The 18,744-nt window shown below is 48.7% G+C and overlaps 1 protein-coding gene across 5 annotated transcripts in view; it reads right to left on the bottom strand.

The window, feature by feature from the left end:
* Positions 1 to 2,352: 2,352 nt before the first annotated feature.
* SLC29A4 (solute carrier family 29 member 4) overlaps positions 2,353 to 18,744 on the bottom strand; it is a 36,267-nt gene continuing 19,875 nt past the window's right edge. Inside the window, exons 5-12 of one of the 5 annotated variants that reach the window (XM_061600031.1) lie at positions 17,821 to 17,949; positions 16,517 to 16,591; positions 13,209 to 13,474; positions 11,256 to 11,391; positions 10,318 to 10,505; positions 7,316 to 7,556; positions 4,797 to 4,975; positions 2,353 to 2,498 (exon numbers count right to left, since the gene is read on the bottom strand). In XM_061600031.1, the coding sequence (XP_061456015.1) occupies positions 4,833 to 4,975; positions 7,316 to 7,556; positions 10,318 to 10,505; positions 11,256 to 11,391; positions 13,209 to 13,474; positions 16,517 to 16,591; positions 17,821 to 17,949 (1,178 nt within the window). In that variant the 3' untranslated portion in view covers positions 2,353 to 2,498; positions 4,797 to 4,832. Of the gene's footprint in view, positions 4,976 to 7,315; positions 7,557 to 10,317; positions 10,506 to 11,255; positions 11,392 to 13,208; positions 13,475 to 16,516; positions 16,592 to 17,820; positions 17,950 to 18,744 lie in introns of all 5 variants that reach the window. The other 4 variants (XM_061600030.1, XM_061600032.1, XM_061600029.1 and 1 more) reach the window with 4 other exon arrangements.

The following is an 18,744-nucleotide window of genomic DNA, read 5'->3' as shown; positions in this document are numbered from 1 at the left end:
CTGCACCAGCATCCTTGTGAATTAAATGTGGCTGCAGCAAGGCACTTGAGAGAGAAAAGGGGGGGGGTTCTGCCCTAGACTTTGGTTTTCCTCTCTTTGCCAAAGAAACCTTGTCATTCTTTTGGATACATCACCACACATTTTGGTCTGGGGTTGGGTGCAAACCTTTGAAAAGGCAGGGAAGGAAAAGTTATTTTCTGCTCTGGCCTGATGTTTAAAGGGATGGTTGTGGGCTGCGTTGCCACCTGTGTACTCAAGCCCTTGGGCAGAAAGAGTGGGCGAGAATCATCAGTGGACACATCTAGAGAAAGTCAGGGAGCTTCCAGTGGCCGCAACCACCCACTGCAGCAACCCAGCCCCAGCCCTGCGGAGCACTTAAGCTACACAGCCACATGGACTGCACATACCTGTAGGCAGCCCTCCCCCCATATCTGCCGCAGCCTTTTCTCTGCTGCCATTGGGGTGAGCTGTGAGTGCTGGTTGCCGATTTCCCCAGTGGCAATGTCAGATGCAGGCACTTACCTGGCCTTGCTGGTGGCTCACAGGGACGGCATCTGCGCCATCTGGTGGCAACAGGTCACTCGTCTCGTCTCCCCTTCACAGAAGATTACAATTTGTACCTTGCAGACCAGTCTGGTTACGGCTTCTGTGGCTTGCTTTCTTATCCCTGCCTGCCTGCCAAGAGACTATTTGCAATCTGCCCCTTTCCAATGCACTAGTAGCTAGTGTGCATTTTTCCTCTGGGCATCCATCTGCATGCAGATCCTGGGTTACATATTCAAACACATGCTGCCTCCTACCGCAGGGATGTTGTGGGTTGCCCATAAGGCCCAGTCACCTGAAGGGTGGGCATGACGCGATCCCTGCACCTAAACCCAGCACCTTGACAATGAAATCTGACAATGACATTTGCCCCAGATCCAGCAATCAGCCACGCCCCAAATGGCACATACAAAACAGTATTAACTGACTGAGCTACCTTGTGTGAAGTTGGCCCATCATCCCCACGACTGCCCAGGCTGCTGGAAGAGGCTTGTAAGGGTCTCAGGCTTTCCTGCCTTGCTACCTGCAAAACAAACACCTGGAGCTGGTGGGGACTGGCCACTGTGCCACACATCTTTGGTCCTGAAAGGAGTGCATTGAGCAAACAGGACCCGCCACAAAACGCTGCTTTGTGGCAGCAGCAGCTCATCAGAGGTCATTTCCAGCCTTACCTGCTCTACCATTGCGCTACGGCCTTTCCCCATGAAGAAGAAAACTCCTGGGTCAGACCAGTGGTCCAGCTAGCAGTGTCTTGATTATCCACAAGGGGGCTTCATCCTGCTTTTAGCTCATTTATTTAGAATGCTGCCTGTGTCTGTGTGCATGATTGGGGTAATCCTCTACTCCAAAACACACAGAAGCCTCGTTAGGTATAGAACAGACCTAAACAGAAACACAGCTGGAGGTTAAATTTAGGTGGTGTACGGGGGGGGTGGAATAGAAGCCAACAGAAGGTCTTGAAACCATCACCATAGCACCTTCTTCATGTGTTCCTCATATACTTTGGAAAGCTCCCCCTAACCTGGGAAGTATGCAACTGCAAGTGGCAAATCAGCCAGGCATGCAAATGCCACATTGTGCAAGGCTGAGCCACTAGCAGCTACACTAGCCCTGTTCTTAGAGGTCATCCAGTCCAACCCCCTACCCAGTGCAAGAATCTACAACTACATCATCCCTGACAGCTAGCTGTCTAGCCTCTGCTTAAATATCTCGCACTAAGGAGAGTCCACCATGTTCTAATGTCAGACAGCCCTTGCCATTAGGAAGTTTCCCCACGTGTTAAGCCAAACTCTGCTTCCCTTCAACTTCCATCTACTGTTCTATCTAGTCCTGCTCAATCAGCCCTTCTGTGTAGCAACCGTTCAGGCATTTGAAGAAAGACAGACCATCACATCTCCCCTTATCCTGTTCCAGACTAGTCATTCCCAGGTCTTTCAGCCATCTCTCACTGGGCTTGGTTGACGGAGCCCACCTCATCCTGGTCACCTTCTACTTTGCTTCTTAAAATGTGGTACCCAGAACTGGACACCATGTGCCAGAATGATCTAAACTGAACTGGCAACCCTTTGCTCATTAACTTGACCTCCACCATTTATTCTGGGCTTATATTCAGGCAGGGCTGCCTCCTGCAATCTGGGTGGCAAGGGAATTATCATCAGGTTTGACCCATAAGTGCTGTGGGCACCGTTGTAGGAGCAAAGTGAAAGATGAAGTTTCTGCAGCCGCTGAACAGCACCCTGCTTCCCCCCCTCCAAAGAAGAAACAGAAGTCAAAGCAACGGGCCAATGCATTTAGGAGGAAAAAACCCCAACCCAATAACTTTATTCATCAGCAACCACACATAGGAACGCACACGTGTACTCGCGCACAAGAATCCACAATGGCAAGATGGGGTGAACTCCCTGCCTTCTTCTAAGAAACTCTTTCTCGGCCCAGCCAGCCACTCTAATGCCAACCTGTGGAAGTGAGCAATGGCAGGTCAGCTGTGCTGAACAAGAGACATAGCTGGGCATGCACACACCAAGCAGCTAAGATGGGTAATCGGCAACATGGTTTGAGTGTGCCACACTAACTTGATTAGCAAAACCACTGCCCGTGGGTAAGCCAGAGGAGCAGAAGCAATGCAGACTGTGGGACTTGAGGGTGCATAAGTGGGAGAAAGGGATAAAACCGACCTTTGCTGGCAGACACAGAACTGGGAGCCCAGCACTCCAACCAGCTACGAAGCAGCAGACGGTCCTCTTTGGAGGCAGCCTGGAAAGGGTGGTTCGGCCACCCATCTGATCCACTTGTCCCCTCTACCCACACCTCCAGCTGGGCTTCCCAAATGTCTCTTAGCCACAAGAGGGGGGAAAGTTGGGAAATGATGGAGACACATGGCTGGAGGGTGAACGATAAAGCACCCCCTCACCCCCACCAGTTTCCTCTCCAAATCACATACAAACAGCGCCCCACATCTCCCAACTTGGTTTTTCATTGCAGCAACTAGCGGGTTTCCAGATGTCGAAGGCTATTCTCAAAGATGAGAGGGGAGGGCTGCATCTTGGCAATTCTTGATTTGATGAAGAGATTGCTGTTAGAAAAGCAGCTTGCAAGCTTGCAGAGGCCACTGAGGAGCCAGACAATGCAGCCAGCTGCCTCACTGGAGACCTGGGCGTCTGGAGTGGCTGTTGGGTCAGGACGCGCATTTGGTGCTTGTCCAGCTCAAGCAGATCTGTCACAGCTTGTGGGGCAATACCTCCCCTACAGTCTCAACTTGGGGCAACCTAATTTTGTTTACACAGCAGTCAGTGGTGGTTGTGGAGACTGCCCCACTTAAAAGTATCTAGAACTAAAGAGGTCTTGGAGCAAAACTGTCAGCTGCTGTCCTTGCTGCAGTATTGGAATGTTTTGGGGGCTTCACTCATTTACTGCCCCAATGATAAGACATGGGAAGAAGAAGAAGAAGAGGACAGGACAGCTCACTTGCTTTTCCTGATGGAGGCTCCTGTCCCTTTAATATTTTGGAGAAAAGATTCCTAAAATCCTTTGACTGGAGCCCATGGACAGCTAGGCCACGCTACATGCTTCCTGCAACCTGAGAGATTACAGCCAACCTATATGTCCAATAGGATCACACAGTGCAGTTTTCCTGGCTTGTGCCACTTAAAAACTAAGGGCGGAGAGAGAGGGAGAGAGGGGATCTCATGTTTGAATTGTCACATAGCTGCCCCGCACTTAGAAAGGTAGCAGGTCAGGAAGAAGAGCAAGTTAGAACTTTCCTACATGTTACCTTTCCATGTAACGGGGAGGTGTGGTTGATTTTTAGTAGGAGAATGTTCAGATACCAGCTCCTCCCCTGCAGCCTTAAGCGATATGATCCAGTAAAAGTTGCTCCACATGTTTACTCTCCTCCATAACGTAAAATAAGCAAGCCTATTTTTTATTTTAATTGGACAAGTCTATGACAGGAGAAAAAGTATCACGACAAGACCAATCAGGATGGAGCAGCTTCAGGGGAAAGGCCAGTTTATTAACAAGCCTTCTTGGTGTACCTGCCTGAACCCATCTAACCCTCTTCCCATTTCTTATCCCTGCCTGCCTGCCTCCGGGGAGGGTAAATCTTTTTGACTAATTGCCTGCTACTCTGAACTGTCACTGTTTTACTGTTTTATTGTTGTACTGTATTTATTATGATGTATTTTAATTGAGTTGTACGTCGCCTAGAGTGGCCATTGGCCAGATAGGCGACTTATAAATTAAAATTATTATTATTATTATTATTAAAAGAAGCAACTCGGCCCCCTTTGCACAAAGCATCCCTTGTGGCTGTTTCCCTCCTCAAGCCCTTTCCCTGCAAAACACACAAACAGCTTCGAGTGCAAAAGCCAGGCCTCTCCCACGGCCAGTTTGTGGCAGAGCTTGCAGGCCCTGGAAAGGGGAGGAGAATTTGTGTTGGGGGAGTGGGGTGGTGGTGGTTCTCCTATCACAAGGAAAGGGGCCAGGCAGTGGCTGTATCAGGATTTTAAGGAGGGCAGCCAGATCCAGTCCATGGGGAACACCCTGCAGGAAAATGATCCTGCACATGAGCCCACTTGAAATAAACAGGAGAGTTTGTTTCAACAAGCCTTGAGCCGGAGAATTTCCCCTTTGCCTGTCCTCCAAGTGAAAATCAGCCCCTGTGAGGTTGGGGTTTCCCACCACAGTCCAGACATGCCTGGAGCTCATCCTGCAGGGGAGCCGATTTGCGGGAGCCCCACCTCTTCCCCTCTTGCCTGCAACAACCTTGCAAATCAGAAGAGGCTGCCCTCTCAGTAGCCTTCTGTGATGGAGCCGTTGTAGGTTTCAGTGTGGAAGCAGGTGCTGTGGGATGTGCTGGTGAGGCTATAGGCGAAATACGCCACTGCGGAGCCCAGGGTCAACCCCGTCATGTAGGAGACTGTCATAGTGTTCCCTGGGAGGGAGGAAAATGAGACAAGATTACGCTGGAAACCTCATGCTTGCTGTCTACCATTTCAAGTGAAAATACCATTGTTGTTATTACTGCTACCACTAGGAGGAGAAGACTTATACTCTGCTTCTCAGCAAAGATTAGCTCATAAAAACAATATAATTAAAATCCATACAAAGGTACAGCTAAGGATATATTGGAATGCAGGTTCAGGGAATTTTTTAACATATAAAGCGTAGGGGAAATCCTCCCCCCCCCCAGCCCTCGTGAATCTCCCTCCTGTGAACTCAAACTCTGTCCAACCCCCGAAGTGCGGAGACAAAAGAGGCTGAGACAAAATAAAAATGGACAAATCGCCAGGTCTGGGTGGCACGCACTGGAGGGTTCTCAAAGAACTCAGATGTGAAATTGCTGATCTCCTGACAAGCAAACTTTGGGCGTGCCAGCCAATGCACAGTGAGAACTGGCTGGCACCCCCGAACTGAGCAGGATTTAATCCCCCAGGCGTCACTTGATGTGATGTTCAATCCTGTGCAGGATTTTGTAAAAAAAAAAATTGTTTTGGAGTTCTGGATATTTTTAGTTAAATTTTAAATGCCAGGTTTCTGTACATTCCAGTCATTTACTATTAAACTACATCTTTTATGACATTTATTTATTTAAACAAATGCATGTTTAATTATTTAAAACAAAGATCAAAAATATTCTTTGGCATAATGTTCAGTTCATTCCCCACCAGTGAAAATGCCTTTTAAAAAGCCCTGCATGGGTAATTTCTTTCTGGGGGGCAGGGGAATTTTGATTATTGGGAATTTCAAGCTACACAATCTCCTTTCTCAGAGCAGAAAATTTATTATTTTATTTCTTTTTGGTCCTGCCTGGATTGAGATGCTTGGCAAATAGGTTTTGAAAATTTGCTCCCTCCCTATCACCCCCAGCAGGACATTTTTAAAGGAAACAGCTCTGGCAGCTTCTATTTGCCATCGCTGCTAAACTGAACCTTCACCTACAGAGCAAGGCCGCCCTTATTGCTGAGCTTCCAGAAGCATCTGGCTGGTCACTGGATTGGCCCTTTGGACCCAGCCAGACAATATTTTAGGTTCCTTCCTTTTAATCGCCCATTCAGCTCACACCCTTGCTATTTAGACCATGCGCAGGAAAACTACACTGTGTTTTGAGAGTACCAAACCCAAACTATACACATTTCACCAGCCATGTACATCAACAGCACTCTTCACATGGTCCAAAGATCGTATATGGGCATAAGTGTGTGCAGGAGGAGTGCGTCACATGCACCCCCCCCCCAATGTCCCTTACAATCACGTTCAGCTGAATGTGCTTAAAAGCTCCTTGTGATCGAGAATCCTGATAGCGCAAGGTGCTTGCAGGGAGGTTTTCCCACACACTTAGCTGAAGGATGGCAGAAAACCCCTTCAGATCGGTTGAGAAAGGATGGGGCAGAGTGGAGGGGATATCAGAGTGGAGGGGATATTGGGGTGGGGGGCTGCCGGGCACATGCCCAGCCCCTCCTGCAGACTTTTATGCTCACCTTCAAGAATGTATGGATAGAACAAAGGGAGGTGGTGGGGCGGAGGGACAACGCGTCCACTACTCCACACAGCACACAAAAACAACCCAACATAGAGAGCTCCCGAAGTATTGTTAGGTTTCAAAAACGGGGTTTTTGCTATCCCAGGAAAAAACTATCTAAAAACAAAATATAAAAATCCAATGTACTCCAAGAGACAATACCTGCATTCAAGAGTCGCTGCATTACTGATCCATAATATACACAGACTGTGGCTCCATGGTGCAGTCACCGTCCCCACAGAGTTAATTGCACTGGGTGTTGCCCTTTAGAGAAGGAGGAGGGCAAACCTCTGGTTTGGGGGATCTACTTTGTTTTTTCACTAAACCCCTGAAATCCACCAACTGGAGCCATGTACAAAATGGGGGTAGAATGAAGGAACAGGGCGATTCTGAGCATAGGCTCAGCCTAGGAATTTAGGAATTTGCTGAAGAGTCCAGTTGCATGTGCTTGTACACATCAATTTCCCCCTTGAAATTGCAGCTGTCTTTTAATGTATATTTGTGGCCTGGACTTCTGCCAACAGGTACTCCATAGAACGGAGGCTGTCCAAGCTCTGACCAGAACAGATTGCACCATGCAGCGGCCCCCCATTCCATTCAAGTCCTGCCTCCATCCCAGCAACAATGCAGTGGGACGTGTCTTCCTAGCGGGACCTCCTTGCATCCACGGGGCCCTCAGATGAAATTCCCTTTTGTGGACACTTTGCCAGCCCCTTCCCCTGTGGCAATACCCTAGACCAGCTCCCAACTTACCTGCCAGTTCGCGCTGCTCAGGGCTCACTTTGCCAGCTGCCAGGATCATGGGCACACTGCCAAAGTATCCGTTGGTGATCCCCATGAGAAGGGAGAAGACACAGGGCCAGGCGGGGTGGCTAAAGGTGGGGTTGCCATTGGGGTAAACGCACATTATGAAGAGAGGGATGAAGACCACTCTCAGGCAAGAGTATACAAGAAGATGGGTTCCTCTCCAGTCGTAAGGCAAGGCGGCTAGGATCTGAAAAGACACAGAGGGGCGGAGTCAAAAGTGAGATGATCCCACAAAACCAAACTGGGCATGGCCAGATTATAATGGGGCAAAGGGTGCAGCTGCACCAGGGCCTATGCCAGCACGGGGCCCAGACTCTGAGCTTCATAAAAAAAAGCAAGTCTCTAAGCCTTCTAGAATGAACATTACGAAGCAAAATGTGCAGGCACTCTTCGAAGCAACTTATGTGAGACGAGCCAGCCTTTGTTCTCACACCCTGCAGTGTTTTTAGCCAATGAGTGAAGTCACAGCTGTCACTGACAAGTGCATTGTTTAGACACCAGCCCAAAGGAATTGCCGGGATCCTAAAGAGCTGCTGTTTTCCTCTCCCTTTCCCAATCCTGACTCTTCTTCTAGTCCTTGGAAGCTCTGTAGGGTGCCTTTCCTTTTCCCCCAGCACCTTTCCTGCGAGGGGCTTGTCTGGTACTCCCTAGACGCTATTTAATGCAATCCCCTGTGCACACTAATGTAAGGAGTAAGCTCAGCCGACCACAAGTGGGATTTATGCATCTACAGCATGCAATAATGAGTGGTGGCCAGTGGAGCGGAGTGCAGTGGGGTTGCTCACGTGGCTTCCTGGTGTGGTGGTCAGGGCCAGTAACCGAGATGGGGAGGGGCAAGGTGCTTGCCACAGCGTGGGTGCAGCAGCAGAGAGGGCCCCGCTGCACCGACTTCCCCACCATCTCACACCTCCCTCTTGGTTACCGGCAGCGGCTTCTGCGTTGGGGAGTCAGGAAAGAAATGCTACCTCTCCCCTCCACTAGCTGCTCCTACTAATAATCATGCCAGATTAAGATTGGCTGGAGTCCATTTTGGGGGACTGGGGACAGCAGAACATGGCAGCATGGCCCTTCATGGTACAAAGATGCATCACTGGTTAAAGGAACCAAATGTTGATGCCCATGATGTTAGCAGAATGATTGGAATAAAGCAGAGGGGATCTGGCAAGAAAAGAAACTCACAACACTTTACTGAGGTAAACTGAACAAGAATATATAGGTCCCATCCATACAACTGTATAATCTGCAACGTTAATGCTTGGTGTCCTAATTAATTCACCATCATCCATATGACATTGCAAGCTAATGCGGATTTTCGCACTCACAAATCTGCATTAGAAATAGCACCGAAAAACCAATATGCTTTCCTAAACCGATAATCAATGGCATTAACGTCTGTGCGCTCGGACGCAATGCCACGGACTTCCCTGCAATAGGTGGTCCACGGGCGTTCTTCAGTCGCATGCCAAGCCCCCTGTCTCCTTCCCACCCAATAGTACATCCACAAACCTGCACGTGTGGGAATTTAAAAAAAAGATACACGTTTCTGCGATCTTTCAAAAAAGCGCACGAAAAACAAACAACCATTATGGACCAATCACTGAAAAGGGGTGGACTTAGGGGAGAGGCCAATGCTAAAGGAATTATTTATTTATTTATTATTTGATTTATATCCCACCCTTCCTCCCAGCAGGAGTCCAGGGTGGCATTTAGACAACAACAATGCTCGATAATCGGATTTTCACAATAATCCAACCATGAACAGGACATGAATGGATCTCGAGTCCACCAACCAAATATGGAAAACGCAGATTTTTCAGTTAGGTATAGATGGGCCCATAGCATGATGGACAGTAAAGGGAGAGGTTTTTTCACTTCAGATATGCACATGGGCTCTGTGTCCAAAGACTCTGATATGACTCACACTTGATTTTGTCCTCTGCCGCATCTTGGCAGTTCTGGCTCTGGCCTGGTCTCAGAGTATTGTATGATTCAGGGAGGCTGCACAGCAGCAGGGCTGCAACAGGATTGTTTGTCAGTTCATCCCCTAAGCTGCTCCACAGTGTCCAGCATGCAGTTCACATCCCATACGGTGTGTGTAGCAGATACAACTGGCTGTCTCTGTTTGCACACTCATCACAGTACTCACAAGGAACCAAAAGGTTCTGAGATCCAGAAATGACAAGTAGGACCCGCAACGAAATGCTGTAGTGTGGAGTGCTCCTGTTCTGGGTTCCAGCCAGCTAGCCATGCTCTTATCCAGGACACTCCATTCCATTCCACCCTCCCCTCATTTCCTCCCTTCCTTCATTAGTCAGTCAACCGCCTGTGCACACTGAGCATGCCGAGGCCTCCATGGGTTGTTGGAGGGTTCCCCCCCCTTTGTACTTCTGCAAGCCTTGAGGGTCCCACCTCCACACGAATCTGCTAACATTTCCTGTGTGTGGCTGTTTTGCTACATAAAGACTGGCACATGGAAGAGTTGAGATTGGTATTAGCATATATAGCATTGACATTGATTTATTGCTTGAACAATCCAGACCATAATGATTCTCAAGCAGACAACAAATGCACTAAATACAAACAAACCCACGACTGCGTTTAGAGGAGCTTCAAAAACAGCTACTAGCCCGACCCATTTGTGACAGGAATCATTCCCAGGCAGGGGAATATTTTGCAAACTGTAAGAGAGGCAGTGCTCTGTGAGCGCAACACTTCAGGCTGTCTCTGTGCCACAAAATAGCCAAGAGGTCTAGTGCTGCTGGTTGGGGCTGGGAACCCTTTTGCCAAGCTGCCATTTTAAAAAGCAAAGAGCTTCAGGAGACTCATGTGAGCGAGCCAAGCTCTATGCAGCAGAGGATGGCCAAAAATGCCCACCGCAAACAAAATGCACCTCTTGCCCACTGGAGCAGCAGAACGGGCAGTGCCGGACCAACTCCTTGCCAACCTACCTTGCCCACAAAGTCTGAGAGGTTGAAGATAGCCATGGTAAGAATGGGGAGCCACTCTCCGAGAGTGCAGTTCCGGATTTCCGACTCCAGCCCAGGGAAGAGGCACAGCGTGATGAAGTAAGTCACCGCTATGGAGAGCATGTAGGCCCAAATCACTCTGGAGACGATGTAGCGATGCAGCATCATATCTGTCATGGGTGACAAAGGAGTTGGGATCAGTTTGCAATTGGCAGGGGCAGCGCAGCCTGGCAGGAAAAGTAGGTAGCTGCATAGGGCAACACAAGTCAAGGAGCCCCAGAGCCTGACTGGGCTCTCGTGCTGCTTCAAGCAGGACAAGGGGAAAGGTGGGAAGGCCTGACTCTGGTTCCAGATCAGAAGAGAGACAACAAGCCAACAGGGCATCTCAGCATGCCTCCCCTCAATCCTTTTGTGCTCTCACTCAGGCAAATAGTATTGCAGGCAAGTAATGAAAAGAAAATATAAAAGAGCCAGAAAGATTTTTTCCCCCAGTCCCATCCAGGGCAGAATTAATTGACAGTTACATTATCTACCAAGCGTAAAGAGGTTGGAGCAGCAACAAAGGTAACCCAGAATTGTCGTGCACTGGATTTGGATGAATTCTAAACCGATTCAAGAAAATCCTGGCATTGCTCATGTCGGGCTGAGACAACCTCAGGTTGCTGAGGGTTGGGTGGCCCAGAGAGATCTGGGGCTGTCAGGGGGTGGGACATCAGGCAGGAAGAAGGGACCAGCGCTAGAATCCAGATTAGGAAGCTCCATCCATTTTCAAAATAGGGGCAAGGGATTTTCAGAACAGAGAACATGTCATGAGAAACAACAGAACAGGTATAAGAGTGACTGAACATGTGAAGGCTGAACCTTTTAAGAAATTGGCATTTGAGATGATGCCTTTCCCCTAAGGGGTCCATCACCCTTACCTCTGAAACTGGGCCAGCTCCTTTGGAATTTAGGGTGAGGGACGTCAAATCTCATGTAGGTGCCGCTGCCCGCCAGCTCCCCTTCCTGGCCAAAGGTGTCCGGAGGAGAGCTCTGTTGCCCACGATGCCGGTTCTCCTTCGAAGGGAAAGGAAACAGCTCCCTTCAGCCCCCAGGACCACATTTGGACTCTCTCTGCGCCCCCATCAACTCCTGTCAGAGACACAGCCCTGCCCAAAACACAGGGCTGGCCACCTTTGTCTGCCTTTGGGGGCCATTCTGAGCTTCAAAGTGCCTGGGAAGGCTAGAACTAGTGTTTCTTGCTAGACCAAGAAGATTCACTCATGCCTTCTAACAGAACGGCCTTCCTCATTTTAGGGTCTGGGGGCTCAGGCATAATGTGGCATAAAATAAATGTTACTTGCAAATTCAGGGGGAGAAATGTAAAAGCGCTGGGGAGCAGGGAAGAGAGATCCTATTGGCTGCCCTACTTTAAGCCCCTTGGGGCAGAGTCCTGTCTTCTCACACTTCAGAAAGCACTCTGTGCACCAGTTGCTTTGATATTGCAGAATGCTGCTTCTTTTCTTATGCAATTGTTTTAGAGCTTCCTTTAAGAAGGGTAAGTGGAATACAAATATTCAGTGAGGTAACATTGAAATAATAATAAATTATTATCCAAGTAACTCAATTTCTTACAATATGAAAATGATTTTTTTTTGCCTTAACCATGGAAAACTGTGGGCAAACATCTTGCTAGACCTGTAGGCCCTCCTGGTGACAGATGAAGCTGGCCTCCAGGGTCAGGTGCCACCTGGCTATCCCTGCCCTCAGCTCTCAGCCTCTGGCCCTCTTGCACTGGGTCTTTAAAATATACACTTGCTGTGAAATCATCCTTGCAAATATATTTGCAAATATATATATGCAACAGACATGTGAAGATGTGCACGGATGCATCAAAAAGCGGATGAAATATCTCCCCAGTGGGGTAAGCCTGGTTCCTCCCAAATTTACAGGGCCAATGGCAGGTATACTAATCAGCAAATCAAACAGTCTTGATCCGCCTTTGCAGGAGCCCGGTGGGGACACAATCTGTTTTTGTGCTCTGCCCAGAGACACACATTGCAATCACACTTCCATGGATCGCCTGCTGGTGGAGGCTGTCAGCCGCACCATTCAGCCCTTAAAAAAAAAAAAAAATCAGCACAGCATGTATGTTCATTCAATTATCCATTTCTTTCTTGCCATTACAAAAACAAAAATCCATGCAATTTTTTTTTTAAGAGTTGAGATCCTGCTCCAGAGAGAAACAGCTTCATGATGTTACCAGCTGCCAGGCAATCAACACTGCACACAGCCAGTTTCGGCTGTAAAAAGGAAGAACAAGTTTTCCCTAAGTAAATCTTTAAGAGAAGATTGTACATCTGAAGTAAACTGTGTGCCTGCCTGGCAGTCTTGCAGCTCAAATTACGCATGTCTGGATGGATCTTCCATGGCATTTGCTACTAGCTCAGTGGTACAGAACCTGCTTTGCATGCAAAAAGGCCCAGCTTCAAAACCTGGCATCTCTCGGTAGGGCTGCAAAAGATTCCTGCCTGAAACCCTGGAAAGAGGCTGCCAATCAGCGCAGAGACAATATTGAGCTAAATGGACCCATGGTCTGACTCAGTATAACTGTGTAAAACCTCTGCCTTGGGGGCTACAGCCCAGTACGATTCATATTGCCAACATGGACCAGGAGAGGGCGCCATCCGCCTCCTCCATAAAAGGCTTCTATGCAGCCAAAGGTCCTTCGCCTTTGAAATCCCCCAGTCCTCAAGACTTTGCAACCCCAGATGGGCTCTCCAGCTTTTTGTCGTTTTTATATTTTTGAAAAATTCCGAAGTTTAAAAACATTAGAAACATTTCTACTTTGTCATCCCACATGTGGTTTTCTTTGCACAGAAAAGGCAACTTACAAATCTGATATCTTCTGCAGTGACATCATGGTGGACCCTGTATCCAGTGCTGTGGTCCACAGCCCCTTTGAACTTGGGTTCCCCGTCCCGAGAGCGAGCGGTGTAGTACTTCACAAAGTGTGTCCGCTTGACCAAGAGGTGAAGGACAAAGCAAATAAGCTCAAGGGTAATGGAGATGAAGAAGAAGATGATGGTGTTCGCTTTCTCGTCTGACAAGAGGAGCTTGGTGAAGATGCGGCTCAGGGAAATGATGACCCCAGCAGTGCCTAGAAGCAAGAGCAGATGTTTATGTTGTTACATGCCTTCAAGTCTTGACTTGACTTATGGTGACCCTATAGATCAGTGACCTCCAAGAGCATCTGTCATGAACCACCCTGGTCAAAACTTGTGACCCCTCTTCTCTGAAGTGAGCCTTGTAAGCTTCATCTGTGCTACAGTAACCTCTCACTTAATAAAGCACTGCTCTTCAACCCGGGGTCCCCAGATGTTCTTGGACTACAACTCCCATCATCCCCAACCAGCTCAGCCACTGGTCAAGGGATCATGGGAGTTGTAGTCCAACAACATCTGGGCACCCAAAGTTGAAGAACGCTGTTGTAAAGCACCATGGCCTGCAGTTGTTTTGGACTACAACTTCCATCTGCTCCAGCCAGTACAGATTGGTTGGGGTCGATGGGAACTCTTGGGGCCTCTTGTCAATGGGCACCATCCTGGGGTGTAGTCGCTCAGCAGATGCCCAGCCATGCCAACCCCTGATGCCATCCCCTGAGTATGGTGGACATGAAAACATACACAGTCTTTTGCAGGAAAGATTTGTGAGCTGAAGCCATCAGGAATCCTGTATCCTGCTCATGTGTCCTTCTGCAGGAAAAAATATATATCCACGTGGACATTTTGTGTTCTGCTGAGTGCATTTGGCATAGTGAATGGACCTTTCCCAAGAACACAGTGTCAAGATGGCTGCGCATGGGGGCTGATTCCCAACATCTTTTCAGCGCCAGGTCAAGACTTTCCTCTTCTCCCAGGCATTTTAGCATGAGTTTTTAAATTGTTTTAAATTTTTTAATTGTGTTTTAAATTGTTTTTAAAAGATGTGTTTTTAAATTTGTATATTTGTTTTAATGTTTTTAGTTACTGTAAACCGCCCAGAGAGCTTTGGCTATGGGGCGGTATATAGATACACTAAATAAATAATAAATTAACAAACCAACTCATCGTCTGATGATTATCTTCAAGGTAAGAGGCTGATGAAAGCTAACTAGGGTGCTAATCAGCAGGTAGTTCATTCCCCTGTGCTAGTTTATCCTATCCAGCTACGAAAAGACTACAGTGACTAATATTCCCACTCTTTCAGCCATCAACTGAAAGTTGCCATTTCTTGAGCAGGAGCAGAAGGAACCACTCTACCCTGCTCACAACTTGCATCTCGGTGGTCTGCCTTATTGGCCTGATTGTCAGTGCTATAGCCTACGCACGACAGTGTTCAACTGGCAACACTTGTGTCCATCATCGAGAAGCTTTGAAGACCGAACTACACACTGCGGGAAGGAGACTTGTGACCGATCTCACAAAATCAGTGTATTCGTATAGAAAGCACTGCGGGCTGCGCCCCTGCTCACTCCGCTCACCAACCCCTGCCGCTCCCGCCATGAGAACCCCCTAGGCTTCCTCTTCTCATCCCACGGGACTACGACGCTCTCCTTTCACCTTCCCAACCCCGTTTTTGAAGCCACTTCTCTCTTCTATTCTGCAGCCCCATTTGCACCCATTTGCACCTTTGTCCCATGCTCTTGCCTCTTCATAAGAACATAAGAAGAGCCTGCTGGATCAGGCCAGTGGCCCATCTAGTCCAGCATCCTGTTCTCACAGTGGCCAACCAGGTGCCTGGGGGAAGCCCGCAAGCAGGACCCGAGTGCAAGAACACTCTCCCCTCCTTTTCTGCAACTCGCTCCTCGCACAAAACCCCCCACGTGGTGGCCTGCATCTTTCTCCTCCCACACATTGTAACTACCAAGCACTTTTTACAGCTTCTGCCCAGTTACGAAGCCACCAGCCTCTTTTGTACTCCTGTTTCCATCTGCAGCCCCATTCCCATGCCTCCCTCTTTTCTGCAACCCCCTTTGCCCCCCATTTTTACCTTCACCTCTTTTTCTTCCCTCTCCCTCCTTTCCTCAACTTGCACACGGGCCACCCCATTTCCATACCTCCTCCCCCTCCTATTCTGCAGCCCGCTTTGTACACACACCTTTTTAAACAACGGGAGAGATATGAGTAAAGCAGGGATGGAGGAAGGGGGGGTGAGTGTTGGTTTTGTAACAACAGGAGAGGCTTGAGTAAACCAAGAAAGGAGTTGGGAAAGGCTCTGTTGTACCCATGCTAGATTTTGGGTGTTAGCTTCTGTGTTGTACCCTTTCCCACTATTTCTCCTTGTTATAACTTAAAAAAAACCCTCAGTGTTCCTTCCATCCCCATCTATTCAGACCTCTTCTGTTGCTTTAAATCACCACTTTCCCCCCTCACAGTCCCTCCTTGTCTTCACTGCTTCAGTAGGGCAGGAGAGGATCTCAGTATTGTTAAGCGTATGCACAGACATTGTTCACAGGCCACATCCTCACTTCGCTCCTTCCCCTCCATGTTTCCATGGAGATGAGGCCTGCCGCTCCAGCACAATATTCTCAGGCAAATAAAGAATAGGAGACATGTTGCCATTAGGGAACGGGGTAGGTAGGTAGAGCCTGCTAATTTGATTGGGGATGGGCAGCAAGGCAGTAATATTTAACTCTCTCTCTCTGTGCCATTTTCCCGATCTAACTTGCCCTTGCCCAAGCTGCACAGACAGAGCCAATCGGCTTAAGTTACAGAAAGGCAGATTTTGGTTGAATATTTGGAGAAGCCTATTGACAGGAACAGCAATTACCTTGTGGGGAAGGGGGGGGGGGCTCGAGATCTTCAAGCAGAAGCCGGACAGCCGTCTGTTGGGGATGATCCAGTTCTGGATTTCCTGCATGGAGCAGGGGCTTTGATGTGATGGCCCCCTCCAGCTCTTACCATTCTAGTTCCTCCTGGGAGGAATGTATGTTTCCCCCGCACAAAGCAGATTGGAATTGTGGGAGAGGACAGTGAGTTTGATCAGGCAAATGGTAAGGTCCCCCCTTTGTGCGGTTTCCCTGGTCAAGTTAGCAGGCCCTCCCTGCAGCTTCATTTAAGATGATGATGATAATGACAATGACAACCACCACCACCACCAGACCAGTCACAGAGCTCATGGCATGACAAGCCACTGGCCCTGAACATAAGGCAATACTCACTCTCGCCAGTCATCACTCCCTGGGTGTAGCGCTTTGGTAACATCCCGGTGTAGCCATAGAAACTGGATTGCTGCACTTCAAAGGGGAGACAGAGATAAGAAAGCAAGGAAGGTAGTTATCACATCACGCCAGCCTTCCCCAGCACCTGGTGCTTCCCAGATGCTTTGGACAACAATGGCTGGGCTGGCTGAGCTGATAGGTGTTGCAATCCATAAATCTGGAGGGCACCAGGTTGGGGTAGGCTGTATTATGCCATAATCAGCAAGCTCAGCCTAGATTCCAGATTTTGGAGATATCCTTCTGGATTTGTTTGCCAAACTTATTATTGCGCTCAGTCCAGGTTTAGTTCAGCCCTGATGTTGCGCCCACAAGGCACACAGCCCTGGCTTCCTTCATTATGCCTTCAGGAAGAAAATGGATTGGCAGGAGATTCAGGACAGACAGAAGAAGGGGATCCTCTTCACACAAGGCATAATTACTCCATTGATGGGCTACGCCACCACAAGGTGCAGCGATGGCCACTGTCTTGGATGGCTTTAAACACGGATGAGACCGATTCATGGAGGAACAGCGACTGTTGGTAAGAGTGGAATTATTTGACAGTCGCTTTCCCTAAACCAAAGTCCGCATGAACAGCATGGCATAATATGTCAGCCATAAAAAAGGAGAGGTGGAGGAAGGCTCTTCTCTAATTTTGCACAGACAATGATCTCAACAAAGGGCGCACAGCTATTCAGCTTGGGAACGCACAAGCCACGAGCGCTCCAAAGGAAAGCAAACAAAAGGAGACAGAGAGAAGATGCTCTGTTTATAGATATCTTGGATCCTTTCCTTAGTTGCAACATCTTTGTATGTGGGCTGTCAAAACATATAGTAAGTGACTGAGCTGGGGAACCCCCCCGAGGATGGAACTTTGACAGATTCCTTCCGTCCGGCTCACCCTCCAGCCCTCTGCCCGGTCAAGGAAAACAGGTGCCCATTCTTGGTCAAGCAGAGGAGGGAGGCCTGAGTGGGATACAGGAAGCCTGTGCAGTGGGCTCCTATTCCCCATACCAGGCGCAGGGCAGAGGGGCAGGAGAACTGGACTCCACTCACGGCCCTGCCCATGGATGCTTTCCTTATGCTTCTCCTGATGCTTTGGCGCTTTTGCTGTTGCTTTTGTCAAAGTTAACAGTAACCTTCTCTGTTGCATACCCCCTTGCTGCATTTTAATGAAAAGTGCAGTCCATAAATATGTAAACAGCAGTGTGAATACATAATGAATAAAGTTGGCTATGCCTCTCTACACCCATCCCCACATATACCTGTGCAACCAAAGGCCACAACCCCCACTGCAATGAGGTTGATGGCGTAGGCTTGCCGCCGGGTGAAGAGATCCAGCCAGACATCGCAGATGCTGACAAACAGGAGGGGCCCCAGGGCAAAGAGGTACCCTGGAAGAAAGAGGGAACAGAGAAGAGGCTTCATTCATTCCACTGTTGATCACTCGTGGCCGAGTAAGATTGTCTTCCAAGGTAATTTGGTTGGAAGATGCCTGTGCATGAATTTGTTTTATGTGGGGAGATCGGTTCACCACGATCAACACAATCTTGGCAGAGAAAGGCTTTGATCCAACGGCATGGATACCACGACGATTAGAGGTCTTTCATCTGCTGCAGCCTCCATTTGCCTTCACAGCCATTGTAACGTACACATTGTTATCCTCCGTCTGTTCTGCCGTTGAGGACGTTCTTGGATCGTTCGTCTGGTTCCTCTCCCTCGACCTTACTGCCATGGGTGACCCTGCTGGGAGTACATGACTCCCGACGGCATCACTTATAGGGCTCACTGGAACACGCAAGCCCACTCACCACTACAAGGTGACAATCCAGCGAGTGGAAAAGAGGCTTAAAGCTGCCTGAAAACAGCCTGCTCTGAGACGCAAGGCCTAGCTGGAGTTAGACTCGGGCGATGGAAGTCCCTGGTGCTAAGCACCTGCCCCATCTCTCCCACCCTCCTTTGAAATTTTGGCTATGTACAGGTGTACCTAGAACAGAAGCACCTGTCGGTGTGGCTTTCTCTGCTGTGAGGGGATCTCCCCTTTCCCCTCTCACCACACGCAACCCCTGGAACATTATCCCCATTCCATGCTTCAGGTGGGTGACTTTGCTTTGCAGGATTGTTTGTTCAAACATCTGTTCAGAACTTCTAAAATGTTGTTGTTGATTATGATGATGATGGTACGGTGG

This window comes from Rhineura floridana, chromosome 17 (assembly GCF_030035675.1).
Source record: "Rhineura floridana isolate rRhiFlo1 chromosome 17, rRhiFlo1.hap2, whole genome shotgun sequence".
NCBI classification, from domain to species: domain Eukaryota; kingdom Metazoa; phylum Chordata; class Lepidosauria; order Squamata; family Rhineuridae; genus Rhineura; species Rhineura floridana.
This window is presented reverse-complemented; position numbering and strand designations above follow the sequence as displayed.